Raw genomic sequence first — 15709 nt, 5'->3', positions numbered from 1 at the left:
CCAGAGAAGCTGTGTCTGCCCCCTCCCTGGTAGTATACAAGGCCAGGTTGGATGGGGCTTTGGGCAACCAAAGGAGGGTGTCCCTGCCCATGGAAGGGTGTTAGAATGAGATGGACCTTGAGGTCCCTTCCAACCCAAACCATTCTGTGATTCTAATGTTATTTTTCTTAGATACAGCATTATTACTGTGTGAGCATCTTCTAATCCCTAGTGTGTTTACCTCCAACAAAATGTGAACTCGAGCCCCCTGATTTCCAATTGTGCTGGTGCTTTCCAACCCATGGTATTAGAAACTCTCACCTGTGTACCCTGCCCTGTCTGAATGTGTCACTGGGGAATTTACATATTGATGGTTCAGGTTAGGCAGAGAGGATTTCAACTGAGGTGTCTCTTGCTTGTGTGAGCAACTTGAACCAGGCATGGATTTGCCTGTGGGAGGCAAAAAAAAAGAAAGTGCAGAAAATGAGAATTGCTGCTGAATGGATTCAGACCACTTCAGCTCATTCTAAACTGAAGTCTTGCTTTGATTTTGATTCCCTCCTCGAAAAAAAAAGCTTTCTCCATGGCCCTACCTTCATGCATTCACAAGGAGTTTATGCCAGAGGAGCTATTGGGTCTGTGTCTGTAAAAGAAATTCTTTCAAGTACTCTCTGCCATCAGCTGACAGAGCAGTGCCTGATGATGAAGAGACAGAGAAAGAAAAGGCAGCCTTGCCTGTAGCTGGATGTTTTGGAGACACAAACAAGACTAAAGGTTGTTCTCCCTCCAACTGGTTAAAAATGTGGACTTTCAAGAAAATATGAACAGAGTTAAGAGACCGACTGGGCAAAATTGCTTATGTCCCACTCCATGTGGTTTTCATGTGAAAAATAAACACCAGGCAAGGAAAGGGGAAGGTGCAGAGGAAATTGGCTGTGGTTTTAGCAGCCTCCACTCCTGCCCAGCGCAGGTGGAAGAGCACAGGGAATCCAAATGCTGGTGGATTAGTGCAAAGAGTGAGAGGAATTGAGAGGGCAGAGAGCTCAGCAGAGAGCAAACACAACCTGTGGCTCAGAGAAGAATGATGTCAGCAATACAGTGCCGAGAATACAGAAGAAGAAACTTGAAGCTGAACTGCTTTTCTAGAAAACAACAGCCTGGAAGTGATGCTGACTCAGAAGTTAAATACTCTGGCTTAGTGAACTCTCTGCTGCTTTGTGTCACTGTGTTCACTTCCCTCGCCCAGATACCCTGTCACTCCCTGCACCCCAACCCCACCACTGCAGTGTGACACATACAGACACGTTCCCTGTCCTCCTTTAGGCTTCGATCTCGCACACTTAGTTAAAATCCCCTTTGCATTGCCAGGTGAACAGGAAGGGGCTGTCATGTCTGGGAATCAGTGCTTCAGACTCAGCCACAGCAGCACTGATGTGCTGTGTGGGTCAGCAGGAGCCAGGTCCTGCTCTGATGACCTGTGTTTTATGGACCCATTTTTGGGCGCCAGAGCACAAGGTGAGGGAGTTGGAATTTCCTTCCCAGCTTCTGCCAGCAGTTTTGCATGGTTTTTGGGAGCAGCCAGAGGGGGAATGGTTAAATGTACTACAGTTTAAATCCCCTTTGTCCATAGGCAGCCTTGAAGCCTGATCTAGAAGCCAAAAAAGCTTTGATCTAGAAGGGAAAAACCTCTTCTCCCATTCCTGTGACAGAAGCCCACGTCATGGACTGAAACCCAGAAACTAGGGCTTTTCAGTGAGTTCCCTGGGTTTTTTGGCTAGCACACACAAGGACTCATCTGCAGTGTAACTTACCCCTTTTGCTAGGAGGCAGCACACATGGGCTTTCCCAGAGAGCAGGAAAAGGGCTCAGGAATATTGCAGTGCAGACAGCAACCAGCCATTTCACCTTCAGCAGGAGAATGGTAGGGGGGCTCTTCCCCAACATCTCAGTCAATTTTCATCTTGTGAGTTAGAATAACAACTCAAAACTTTCTGCAGAAGTTGGTCGCTCCTTTGCCACCCAGAAGAGTGAATATGAGGCTGCCTTAGGTCCCTCAGTCCCTCAGGTAATAATCAGACACAAAAGACTTCCCCATGTGGTACTTGGAGTGAGTAGTGTGTTGCTGCAACAGCAATTTCTCCTGAGTTCATGGGGAGAAGCCTGTAGATGGTTGGTTTGGGTGGGGTGGTTATTTTTTGCCATTCTGAAGAAATACTGAAGTACTTGGAGTATATGTGAGGTCAGGGCAGAGGGCAGCCCAGCCAGGCTGGGTGCAGCAGAACAGCTCCAGCAGAGCCCTTGGACAGTTGCCTGAGCTGCATGTATGTACAATAACAGGCTGAGGAGAAAAGAGATTGGAGAGAGACAGAAAAGGAATGTCCTTAGGGCAGTCTGCCCAGGCCAAGATGAGGGGGAGAAAGCAAAGGGAACACTGACCTGTGCTGTGGGAGGAGTAAACTTTCTATCTTGAGGGGATGCCACCATGGCTGTCCAACCAAACCCTTGGTGAGGATCCCATTTGCACATGTCATGGCAGAAGGGCTTTCTGGATGGTGAGTGCCCTGTGCTGAACCAGACTGGCCCTGCTGCAGAAAGAGGCACTTTTTTTAAACTTAATTCAGAGCACAGTCTATGGTGACAGAGGAGTGGAGGGGAAAGGCAGGTTTTGGACTGTTGGCAAGGACATCTGAGTTCAGGAGAGATAGGGATGGTCCAAGCTGCCATCTCTGCCGCTGCTCGCCCTGAACATCAGCACAGAGGGTGAGGTCTCCTGACCTGCTCTTTGGAGAAGTCTATTCTCTTCATACACTGCACTTGTATGAACAGCACCCACCAACACCCCTGGATACTGGGAGGTCCGAACTAACTGTCATCAGCTCAGATACTGTGGTAGATGTCTGCATCCTCCCTGCACGCTGTAGCAAGCAACACATGACTTAAAATACCTGGGAGGTGCTTTGCTTGGCACAGCCAAGCACAAAGGGCTTCCTACTGCCTTTGTTCCTTACCTTTTCCCTAAGACCTGGGTGGTCAGCTTGGCCACTGCATGAGCTAGACCAAACCCCTGTGTTTGTGCTCCCCACCCTCTCTTGAACACAAACAAGGTGTGGAAAGAGGCAGCCAGGTACTGATGGTGCAAGGTTGCCTACGTTTCTTTTACATCACACTGTGCAGGGCATATGTCTCTCCTTTGCACTTGAGTCCTACAGATCCGAGCCAGGTTCTTTCCTTCCATCAGACAGAAAAAGATGGATAATGGGCTTCACATGCAGAGTTGGAACAGCCAGAATGATCTTGTTTCTGAATGAACCAGATGCTGGGAGTATTTTTTAGACAAAGCTTAAAAGGAAAAGGAGCAGCACAGTGGTGGCCCACTGAAATCAAAGAGGGAACTAGATGAGCTCACTGCTTTAGCCTCAGAGCTGAGGAGCCTAACAAAGGCAGATATAAAAATGCCTTCAAATATGCCAATAATTTATTCTCCTTGGCATCCCTTCAGAGTTGGCAGGCTCCAGAAATCCTCTTGCACAGTTTGATTAAGCTTTGGCTGTCAGCGTCAGGCCAATATTTGAATCTCTCTGTGAAACTCTATGCCAGATCTGTGTAAACATTCCTTTTTCCCTTTATTTTCTGTTTTAGAAAGGCTTTCATCTTGTGTTTCCTGGTTGGCTTCAGAGTCGCTGCAGCAATAACAGGACTCTGAAGCCTGTTGTTTCCCAATGAGGGAAGAGTGCTGCAGTTTTAGATGATCTCTCTTCTAGATTGGTTTTGCCCTGAAGTGTGCTGGAGTGACAGGGCTGTGCTCCACCACAGATGGGTTTCTTACATCTTTTACCTGAGCTCACGTATCCCTTTCTGGAACATGCTGCCTTTTACTCTTCTTAATTCTCAAACAGCAAACAGCTTTCCCCTGTAATTTTAATCTCTTCTGTCAGTTGATCACAGTCCTTTCTGAAGCATTCTGCTTCCTCACAGCAGTAGTCCCATGCTTCTGAATAATTCACTTCTGAAAGAGATCTAAAGACATCTCTGTATAGCTTGCCAAGGCCAAATTCATCTTGAATTTCCCTTTCCCATTCCAATAGGCTGAAATGAGCTTCTTGTTAAAGTCCACAGCGTGCAGGCTCAGATTTGCTTCATAACAAATTGTTTTGAATGCCTATTGTAATGTCAGGTATGACTCATCCTCCTCTTTCCCGACAGAGATGGGAAAAGAAGGTGAAGGATCATTCATTGTCACAACTTTGTCTTCCCCCCCACCTTTTCTTCTACTTGCTCCCAAGTGCTCAGGAAAAAGCGATTCCCATGGCCAAGCCTAAGACTTGTGTCCTGGGCTCATTTCTCCCCTCTGCCTCAGATAAACACTGTGATTATAGACCCTCAAAGGCATTTTGGGGAAGTCCATTAGTATCTAACCCTGGGGAAGGCCCAAACCTGGGTCTGGCCTGGAGATGGGAATGATTGGTGAACGATGGGAGCAGCCCACTGGAGCTGGTCTAACCAGCTCCATCTAACTGGGAGGTCTCAGTGCAGTCTGAGCTACTCAGGGCTGTACGTCTTGTCCTTCCCGCTTTGACCTTTCTGACCTGCTGTGTCTTTTCAGGACCTTTAAAATTAAAAGAATCAAACTATAACCAAGACCATGAAATAACTCCTTTGAAGTATTTTCTTGTGATTTTTTCTTTCTTTTTTTTTTTTTCTTAATTGGCCTTTACAGGTTTGTCTGGGGCACTTTAGTCCCCTTTGTACTTGACACTATGTAAATAGGCCACCCAGGGTTGTGTAATAGATTCCCAGTTCCTCTTGACAGGACTATCAGAAAAGGATTAATTGTTTTCCTGTGCAACCCTGGGGAGATTTTACTACTGCGTAAAACGAGAGTGGGATCATGCCCCCAGTCTGTTAATAAGTGCGATGCTCATTCTCCCTCCACGTTTGTTACCCTGATTGATGTATTGATGTAGTAATTGAGCTGCACATGCCCATGTTGTACCTGTAGTCCAGTTGTAATTTAAAAACAGCAGCTGGGAATTGATCCTGTCTGAGCAGCGCGTGTAGCCAGTGACCCACATGGGACTGGGGTTAACTCATCAGTCCTGAAAACAGAGTTCCAGAGTGACATCTTGACCAAAACCTATGTTAAATATTCCATCTATCTAATGACTAAATTTAATTTCTGTTTATTATTATTATTTATCACAGGAGTACTAAGCACAGAAGTCTCCAAAAATCACTAGCTGTCATCAGAGCCAATATACATTAGATACCCATGGCCTTTTCATTCTGTGTTAGTGGTGTTGACTTGTTCGTTGGTGAGTGGGGAGGAGCAGGGAACCAGGTAGATTGCAGCACAGCGAGGAAACTCATCACTATCGATACGTTTAATTCCACTGTTTTGGGCCAAGTTCTCTCCTGCTGATAGTCAGCAAACCCACATCAGTTCACACTGCCAGGAGATTTTGAGTGACACGTGAGTTACCCTACCCACCTTGGTTTATTTTGCTAGTCTCTTGCTCATCACTGTTTGCAAGACAGTTAATCCTTCCTGTTCCCTCGAGCCTTGACTGGGCGGCATTGAGGAGCCATTTGTGTGCTAGGGGAAAGAGAGATCAAATTTATCTGCCTAATATCCACTGCGCTGACATTTTGTCCTCCTCGCCTGTGGCTGGTGCGTTAAACATGTGACTGTAACATTGATCAGTGTTACAGTCTCCTGGCTTTTTAGGAGCAGGGTTGAAGACTGGTTTTTACTTCCCTTCCCGTTCCTTTTTCCTCTGGAAAAGGAAATAACCAAGACCTCACACTTGCTTTCTTCCCCACCCGGCTCCTTAAAATGCTTTCAGGGCAGCCTTGTACTGAAGCTGGGAAGCTCCCTTGTACTGGGAGCCCCGGCACCACACTCTGCACTGAAGGACTTCACCTGCTCACACTTTTCTGCAGCCAGGACCCCAGCATGGGGGTAGAAGCACCCTGTGCATTACATGGCTTGTATTCTGGCTCAGCACCACGATGAATCGCACTGGTACGAATCAGGGCTTTCTAGCAGTCAGCCCTGCTGTGTGTAGTGTAGGAATCTGAAACGCCACACGGCCTCTGAGGGCTGCAAGTCAAAGCAAATCCCCAGTGTAAGGTAGAGGCAGCACTCGAGAGAGACGTAATGTCTCCGAGTCCTATTCTCAGCACCACAGTCCTCTCTGAAGGTCAGTAGGACTCGGGCTTCCAAGTGCCTGGCTCGCACCCACCGCCAAATTGCTGCAGTCCAAGTTACCAGGCACCAGCTCCCAGGGCTGGGGAGCTTCATCTGAGATCAGGCTCCTCCACTCCCTGTAACCCACTTGTGTGTCAGCCCTGGCTTGCTCTTGTGTGGGGAAGCGAGGCATGCTTGCATCACCCCAGCAGAATGGCCATGGGCGTGATGGAGCCTTGCCCAGGAGAGCAAAAGACAAGACTGGCTCAAAAAACAGCTTTTTAGTTAAAAGAAAAGTAAGAAAGAAAGAAAGAAAGAAAAAAAAAAGCTCTCTGTGCTATGCTATGCTAATGCCTCCTGTCTTCCAGTCATTAAAAATAAGACTGACAGTAACAGACGGAGCCATCGAGCCATCTTTCTTCTCCTTTGTTTAGGGGTGGATGAAGGCTAATGAAACCCCAAACTGCAGGTTTGTTTGCCTTACATAATAGGCAGCCAAACTGTTTTCAGCAACTGCAACATTTAGTTGAGAGATTCATGGAGGGAAGCCTTAATTAGAGTAATTGCTCTATTTATATAATGATTCCCTTTTGTCTGAGATCAAATAGATCTTTGAGAAATCTTATTTCCTTTCCAGTTAATTTCTGCCCTGCTTGTTTAGCTCATGAATCTTAATGAAGACCAGCGTGATGGGTATCTCCCAATCTCCTCTCCCTCATTACTAAAGGGGAAACTGTGGGACGTTAATCTCCTCTGCTGCTGCTGCTTTTTGCTTCGGTAGCAACATGGAAGAAACACCAACAGGCAGGAAATATTCATGCCACCAACAATGAAATTTGGCTTTCCTTTCATGGTGTGGGCTTGACTATTGCATTGACACAATCCTGAATCGGGGTCCTCTGAGGCATGCGGTGTGATGGAGAGGATGTCATCATATCTAGGACAGGCTGCCTTGGGCTCCTGGCAAAATAAAGTGATAAATTTCCCTGGGTCTCTGTTTCCCCGCTGGTAACGTGGGGCAGAGCCTCCATCTCTGCCCTGTGCTTGTATTTGAAAGGTGAGGTGCTCAGGGGCACAGGCTTTCTCTCACAAGGTAAATTCACCCTGCCCAGGGCAACAGAGTCCTGATGGCAGCTGGTGCATCTAAGACTTTCTTTAATACAAGAAACAATGATTCCTTCCTCTTCCAGATGGCCATCAATGTGAAGGGTATGGCTGAGCAGAAAGTTGCATTCCCCTTCCTGAAGCACATTGCTTATGTGAAAGGGTCTGGACTTGTGTTTTTCCAGAACGTGATGCAATTTCGTGTCATCTAGCCACTGAGATATTACTCATGAAATTAATTATCCTGATGCAAGTAGTGCATACATGAGTTACATAAAAAGCTATCTGGTATTCCAGTATTGAGAAAGGGAACATGTAAATTCAAGGAAATTAATGCCTGGAAACATCTGTTTTGTGCAAACATCCCTTTGCTGACTTCCAGACCGTTAGACTAATTTGTAAGCTCAGCTTGTTGAGATCAAAGTTGCAACACTACATGTGAGCAGCATGGGAGAAGCCAGCAGAGCCTTGCCCAGCAGGTTGGGAGACCTGGAGTCCTTCCCAGCACCATCCCTTCACCATGTAGTGGGTGAAGGGGAGGACTGGCATGGCTCCCCTGTGCTCCCTCACCTGCTCACAGGCTGAGCTCTTAGGGCTGACGCAGATTTTTCCCAGTGGTTGGCATTGCTATGTCTGCATTTTTTCCTTGTAACTTCACGGGCCTTCCGTGGATTAATCTTCAGCTTTTAATTTCTTGTCATGGCTTGCTGCCTTTTCTCTCAGTCAATGTTTTCAAATGATTTTGTGAAGTCATGTTTTTGGCTCATTCCAGCTGCTGGTTTTGGCTGCGATGCTGCTGAGAGGGTTAGCTGAGGTCAGAGAGCGCCTCGCTTGACTTACTGCTCAGCAAACTGGTGTAGCCCAAGGAGGCACAGTCTGTGGATGCTCCCGAGGGGACCTTTAGACTGGGAGGTGGATAATTCTTCATTGGACTCTGTGTGCCAAAGGTTGAGATTCATGGTGGATTCTGGGTTATTGTGTACAATTAGAGATGCCCAGTAAACAGTGGGAAATGACACTTTGAAACAAAAAGTGTTCTGCTGAACTTTCTCTCTCATCACCTGCAAAAACACTGGAGGGTTTTACTTGGAAAGACACTTTAGGGCTATCCAACCTGTAAAGCAAGAGTCCAACTCTGGCCTTCCCGTGGATTCCAGGAAGAGCCAACTCTTTGTAAGACAATTTCTAATTGTTTCTGAATACAGACGAAAGGATCAGGAGAAAGATTAGCTGCACTTCCAAAAAGCTTTCCCCTGCGCAGCCTGCGTGTGTGCAGAGGGCAGCATCTCTGTGCCCCGGGCACTCAGCTTTACCCCTCCTGCTGCTCAAGTGCCTCTTACATGGTCAGAGACATGTGTATGGGCTCAGGCTACTTATTTTGGAGATGAAGGCTGAGCTTGTAATTAAGTTCCTCAGAAATTCCAAGTCCTCTGTTTGCTTTGCTGGAAGTGCCATCAGATAGTGGAGGCGGCATGAGACAGGCTGTCAGCAGAGAAATGTCAGTACTGCCTAAGGCAGAGAGAAAGAAGGATTCATGGGCCTTTGAGAGGTCATTATAGTCTTCTGTTTATTCCTGACATCCTGGACATCACAAACTAAAACTTCATCTGCTTCTTTGTCAGTGCAGTAATTTCTGGTGAACCAAAATAGCATTTGAGAGGGTTAGTCATTGATTTTACTGGAAACTGGCTTCAAAAATGTCATCCTTTAATTTTATATACCTCTTACAGTAAGGCAGGTAACTCTTCTCCACTGCTGGAGTCACTGCTGACACACAGCTCTTTTCAGCCCTATTGCCAGACAAAGACTGGAGCAGCTTTCCAGAGAAAACACACACCAATTCCCTTTACGTAAGGGAAGAGTAGCGCCAGCCAACCTCTCATTTTCCATCACAGACCCTGGGTGCAGAGGCATGTGTACCTCCACAGGCTGAGTAACCTGCAAGGTTGTGCTGTGGCTGCCCAGAATACAGCAACACATTTCATGTACTGCACGGGGATGTTTAAAGGAAGCATTGTCAGTGCCAGTCCCCATGCACAGATACCACCGAGAGGCCTCAGCGCGGCCTACAATGTGTTTATCAGGGATGCAGGTTCACGGCAAGAGGCCTGCTGTCCCTTGAAATGATATCCCTACTTGGAGCAGACTAGTATGAGTGTGAGTGCTGTGAAAGAGAGGCCTCTTCATGCCACGCTGATGCTCTTTGTAGAGCATGTGATTTGTGTGCTCATCCAAGGCCCTGCTCGCCTGCGCTACGGGGTTGCAGTATCTAAGAAACAAGCTTAGAGAAACCCATCCAAAGTGGTTTATGGTGGTGGATCACTCCAGCCCTCAGCACCCTTGGCCTTCAAAGCCCTGTTTTACAGAGCAACAGGCAGCACTGAGCTCATGCCTGACAGCTGGGGAGTGGGGTGTTTGACTGGGAGTCCCGTAGGTCAGCTCAGTCCTCCCAGAGGCAAGGATTAATTTAGAGGGGTTTTGTGGCAGCCCAGCATCACTCTCAGCAACCAGCTGGGAGAACATGTTCCAGCAGTAGGAAAATTTGAAAGTTTTTCTCTCCTCCTGCCTCCTTTGGGCACCAAACCTGGGGTAGATGGTGCTTAGAGTTACCCAACGGAGGTTTCTCAATCTGTGGGTCCAGTGGACAAATCAGAATTAGCTGGATGAATCTGGTTTTCATTTTGATTTGAATGTTGTTTTGCTCTTTCAGAGCCCAAAAGAGCCCACTTCAAGGGATGGCCTTTGCCTAATCCACATTGTCCTAACAACAAGGCTGTTCTAAGCAGCCAGGAATGCATTTATGTTGGCTCTTGCCTTGTGGCATTGGATGCCTTCACTTGGTACAATTTTGGTATCGTGTAATAAAACAAGAAAATGGGAATGTAAATACATTTTTATATCTCAGGGCTCAAAACTGGCCTGGGAATGAGTGGTCCAGTTTAGGTTTTGGTCTTATATGGTTGAGCATGAATGGGAACCCAAGAAAAGCACATTACCAGCCCTTTTCAGAGATTATCTCTTTCATGATTTTTGTTTTTCTCCTCCAGATTTAGCAGAAGCTTCCTGGTGTGATGAAGGCAGCAGCAGGTCAAGAGCCAGGAGACATGGGACTTATTCCTAGCTCTCCCTCGGCCCTCTTTGTCTTGTCCTTTTGGACTGTTTTGGTCTGTACCACTCCCAGCACCAGTAAGCTCTGATCTTGTTTGAGCTTTCTAGGTGTTCCAGCAATGCAAATAAGTGGTAGTGAGATACCCATCTGTGGGGACAAAGAAGCTGGGCAGGGAATTTCTAGAAAAAGATGGGGCTGCCAGGAGATTTCTGGCCTGTTTTGCAAACCAAAGAGGTTTAGTTTGAGACTTGCAAAGGCTTGTCTGAACCAGATTTCTGAGAGCTTTTGGCTTGACCCTTTTCTGGTTTGGAAATAGAGCTGTTGTCTGGGGATCTGGATCCCACAGAAATTTTGGGGAATAGTCTCTTGGGAAAAAAAAAATGTGTTTGGGTTCAGCTAGGAGAAAGGGAGAAAAACAGGTTGGGGAAACAGAGTTGTGCTTGTCTTTGTGCCTGACCCTGGAAGTACTGTCTAACTGAGGGCTGAGGAGTCCAGAGAGAGCGTGGGCAGGCAAAGAACAACCTTGGCTTGGCTCCTGCCCTGGTGGCTGGTGTTACAGATCTGGATGTGCTCAATAGCTCTTTCTACTGACGTTTTGTGTGGAGTGGTGAGAAAGAGTTCTTCTGTAGGGAATCCCGTGGCAGCACACATCCTCTGAGGGCTCAGGAGGTCAGGCTGGGGTTGGGGATTTTGTGATAATGTCAGCAGAGTCTGGGGTCCGGCAAGGTCTCAACTACTTTGGCTCTGAAGCCACCTCAGGATGAGGTATTGGGGAGACTTCTAAAATAAATTAGGAAGACAGGCAGTTGTCTGGCTTCTCCCTATCTTCTCCCTAAGGGTGGGTGTTAAAAGGATGGGGCAGACTCTTTTCAGTAGTGCCCAGTGACAGGACAAGGGACAATGGGCACAAACTGGAACACAGGAAGTTCCAGCTCAACATTAGGAAAAACTTCTTCACTCTGAGGGTGACGGAGCCCTGGGACAGGCTGCCCAGAGAGGTTGAGGAGTCTCCTTCGCTGGAGATAATCAAAACCTGCCTGGACACAATCCTGTGCAACCTGCTCTAGGTGATCCTGCTCTAGCAGGGAGATTGTGATGTCTAGATATCTCCAGAGGTCCCTTCCAACCGCTATTGTTCTGGGATTCTGTGAATGGCTAGACCTTTATCCAGTTACCTTAGGAGAATCTGTACCTTCTGAACAGCTCCTGTGGTCAGAGTGCAGTTGGTCTCTCGCTGCACCTCCCCTTCTTTTCATTTCCCCATTGCTGAGATGCAGCAGATTTGGTCGTTCCTGAAACAGTGACCGATTGTCTGGTTTGGCTGGTTCAGCTATTTGCTAAACATAATGCTCTTTCATCTCTGAGGAAATCGTCTGGACACCTCCACCAGAGTGGAGCTTGCTTTATGCTGCTGTTTCAGCAAGCAAATAAAAGCATCTATTTTCCCAGTTTAAACATAACCTGGTTTCTCTAATGAATAAGAGATACTTGAGGGCAGGGGAAAGATTGGTTTTACTGAATTTTTAAGAACTACAATCCTAAATTAACAAGCCAACTAACTCTTTTCCTGCCTGGGGAAAGGATTCCCCTCTTCCCCAATATTTCCCTTTGCCTTAAGAAATATCCACAGCACTCACACCTCATCATTCTTGTCAAGACCTAAAGAACACCTGCCAGGGCCTTCTCATGCTGTGTGCACGATGCACGGCTTTTCCCATTGCTCCCTGGAAAACCAGAGCACTTTGGCTGAGGATTGAGATTCATTTTCACTGGTGGCAGAGTAAAAATGTTATAAAAAGAAATCCTCTGTTAGAGTTTCACCATTGAGAGAGGAGATGGTCACCTGTCTGCTCACATCTGCTTGGGGTTTGGGTGGCTCTGAAAGCCAGTGTCTTGCTCATTTTCCTCTGTTTCCTGAGATGACAGGAAGGAAAGCATAGGCTTCTGGCTGTGCTTCAGCAGGCTGAGATTTAGGAAAAAGATGCAGCTCAGACTGACTCCAATCCAAAGCCTGGCTGACTGGTGAGCAGCACTCTAGAGTGAACTTGTAATTCTGAGAAATTAATACAGAAATTAACAACCACCAAAGCCACCGTGCCACATTTATAATGTGCAAACGATGTACTTCAACTTTCTTTTCTTATTGTGGTAACCAAGGATTTCACCAAAGAAAAGGGACAAAAGAGAAATACACCCTGACTTCTTCCTCTAGAGAATGAGTCAAGTTCCTTGCATGCGGTTCCAGTACAGTGAAATTGAGAAGTCTGGCCAGCAACTGGGTTCAACAGGAAAGCTGAGGACAGGCTTTTGTGCGACTGCTAATAGGTCCCTCTCCTGTGACCCTGCCAGATGGGAGGAAACAAACAGCCCTCTTTGTTTTGCAGTTCATGACCAAGAACCCCAACATGCGGCTGGGCAGCCCGGGGCTGGGCGGCGAGAACGCGATTGTACGGCACCCCTACTTCAAAGACCTGGATTGGGACCTGCTGAACCAGCGCCAGATGGAGCCACCGTTCAGGCCCCGAATTGTATGTGGGAAGGAGGGGTGGGGGAAAGGGATCATAGGGGTTTTTTTTTACCTTCTGGGCTCTATAAGTGGGTTTATTCCCATAAGACAGGAAAGGAGAAGGAGGAAAGGCAACCTCAACGTGAAAGCACTGGCATGAGAGCCAGGCATTGAGGTCTCTGGTCTTGGCTTGGCTGTTGGTTGGCCACCTGATGTTGTACAGGTCGCTTTTCCCCTCCATGCTGGATTCTCAAAGGCAGCTCAGCCAAAAAAATGCAGGTTGGTTAAAGCTAGTACAAGCTTTGTAAAGGCTACTGACTGCCTTTTGTCTTGCCCCAAATATAAACCTGGGTAAATAATGCTCATTCGGACCACTCCACCTACCTCTTCACATCTGGGCTGTCTCTTTTCTAGCTCTGCCTGCACAGCACCCAGCACAGTGAGTGTTCCCTGCTCAGACCACTGCCAGCTGACTGGTTCCAATGGCAGATGGGCTGCAGAGGGGACAGTGCTGCCCTTTTTCCAAGTAGTGCTATGCAGCCTAAAGGATGCTCTCAGAGAGATGCCCTGCAGCTCCCTTGCCTTTGAAATTATTGCTTGGAGTGGCTGTGTCTGATGCAGTGGCAGTGGTCGATCCAGTCTTGCTCCACGAAGCTCACTGGGTGCAGGATCAGGCACTTGGAGGAGCTGTGGCAGCTCAAGACCAGGCTCTCGAGTTGTTTCTTGACCCGAATCAAAGGCTGAAGGAGCCTTGTCAGTTTGCCATGAGCTTGACAGGATCTGGGAACATTAGACTTCAATGTCAATAAAACATCTTGTTCTGGTTGCAGAAAAAACACACGCCTTGTCAAAATCTGCCACAATCCCCATTTGTGTGTGTGCATTGTAAACAGGCCTGCTCTGTGGCACGCAGTAAGGAATCCAGCCCCTGGAGCCAAGCCATTGGTCTTCCCAGGGCCCAGTAATTCATTATTGTGCAAGTTTAATGGCTCATGCATAGAGGAGTGTATGCCCCCACCCCAAAACTCAGCCGAGACACTCTGCAGATAAGGAGGGACTGTGTGGAGTCAGCTGGTTGGCAACAGGCTGGTAACTGCTTCAGATGGCTGGGTCTGGTCTGTTCCTTGAGGAAAGGAACTGATTTATCTGCCCTGTCTGGGCAAGCAACACATCAGAGGCAGTGTCAGTTCAGTTTGAAAAGGGTTTGCCTCCAAGAAGCCTGCAGACACTCTGAGAGGCTTCACACTGGAAGAAGCTCTGCGGGGACACTCAGCTGCTCCCAGTCCAACCCCAGAACAGGCTTTCAGTAGGCTCAGCCTTGGCTTATGGAGATGATGGTTCATTGCACTCAAGACTAGACTAAAGATGCAGAGCGGGGTTCAAGCAGGTGATACATACTCTGACATGTCTGGTTTTTTCCCCTTGACAGAAATCCAAAGATGATGTGAGCAACTTTGATCCAGATTTTATAAAAGAGGAGCCCATTCTGACCCCCATCGAAGAAGGAATCCTTCCCATGATAAACCAAGATGAATTTAGAAACTTTTCATTCACAAGCCCAGAACTGAAGCAATAGCCACGGCTCCCCCTGAGGAAGGGCTGCAGAGAGGAGTGGGGAGAAATGGCATGAAAACAAAGTTTACCAGAAATTTCATTCTCAAGGAGTAACAGTGCACTGACTTTACACGATACAGCAGCACCACTGTCAGCGTTACCTTAATGTGAAACTGAAACCTTCCTGTGTTTGTAGGGTTTACGCAAATATTGATCAAACATTGGCAGAAGTGGAACAACCCTGACACTGTAAATAGCTGATGCAGACAGAGAATTGAATGCTGAGCTGGTTGGCTCAGCCTGAATGTCACTGCTTGAAGTGGATTCGAGGAGTCGGCGTGAGCGTCAAACAAGCATCTTGCAGCTCTGAGCCAAACAGACCTGTTGCCATTCTGATTGTTTGCAAGACTTATTTTGAGGAAGTCCCAGCACTGTCCAGCATTTTGGAGCTGTGATCCAGCATCCCATGTCCTGGCTGAACCAGAAGTTCCTACTGACTTTACCTGTTTCTGCAGTATTTATTTCTTTCTGAAGAATAAATGGCTCTCTTTGCCACTGTTTGGGTTTCTGTGTGAAATATTTCACTGTACTGACTAACAGAAGGAAAAAAAACCCCACCCAAATGCCCTGTGCCCCACACAGATTCTTAAAAATCAAAGGGAAGTCGTGTGCTCATAGTGTTTTACTGTTTGTGTGATATGAAAAGTTTGAGTGTTTGCATTCTGGGAAATGCCTTTTTACATTATGCATCTTCAATGCTCCTTTCTTTGCCTCCCAGCTGTTTCAGACTATAATGTAACTTGTAAAACCCTACCGTTTATTTAGACCCTTTCTATTTAATTCTGCTCTACAGAGCCCCTTTTGTGGGTTTAGTGCCTCATTAAAATTTTGACCCAAAGTGGTAGCGCTTAAATTATTTGTAGCGTTATTGTGATGGAAGCTGCAGAGCTGGAGAGCTGCTTGAAAGCAGAGTTGTCAACCAACAGGTAGTAGTAGTACAACAGGACAACTTTCTTCCATGAGAGTGATAAACCTTATCTAAGAAACGGGGCGAGTTGGTTTGGTTTGGATTTAAGAGCTTATTACTCACAGGATGCTTCTTATCAGTTGCAGCCTCCAGCCTCTGCCACAGGCAGACTTCTTTTCAGTGGAGTTTGTAGAATCCAGACACTCCAGGAGATGGTTTTGTGCTTTCCCTACTCTTGTGGAAGCTGGATGGTTTTTCTGTAGCTACTTGGCATGCCTTTGTACTCCTTTCTGAGCTTGAAGC

The 15709-nt window shown here is 47.1% G+C and overlaps 1 protein-coding gene across 1 annotated transcript in view; it reads left to right on the top strand.

Annotated features, from left to right (window-relative positions):
- PRKCH (protein kinase C eta) overlaps window positions 1–14902 on the top strand; it is a gene marked incomplete at its 5' end in the record, with an annotated part of 117799 nt that extends 102897 nt beyond the window's left edge. The window contains 2 exons of the mRNA XM_084270557.1: window positions 12764–12907; window positions 14315–14902. Of these exons, the coding sequence (XP_084126683.1) occupies window positions 12764–12907; window positions 14315–14461 (291 nt within the window). The 3' untranslated portion in view covers window positions 14462–14902. The remainder of the gene's footprint in view (window positions 1–12763; window positions 12908–14314) is intronic.
- Window positions 14903–15709: the final 807 nt, after the last annotated feature.

The sequence above is a fragment of the Gallinula chloropus genome (assembly GCF_964237585.1).
Source record: "Gallinula chloropus genome assembly, chromosome: 14".
Taxonomy (NCBI): domain Eukaryota; kingdom Metazoa; phylum Chordata; class Aves; order Gruiformes; family Rallidae; genus Gallinula; species Gallinula chloropus.
This window is presented reverse-complemented; position numbering and strand designations above follow the sequence as displayed.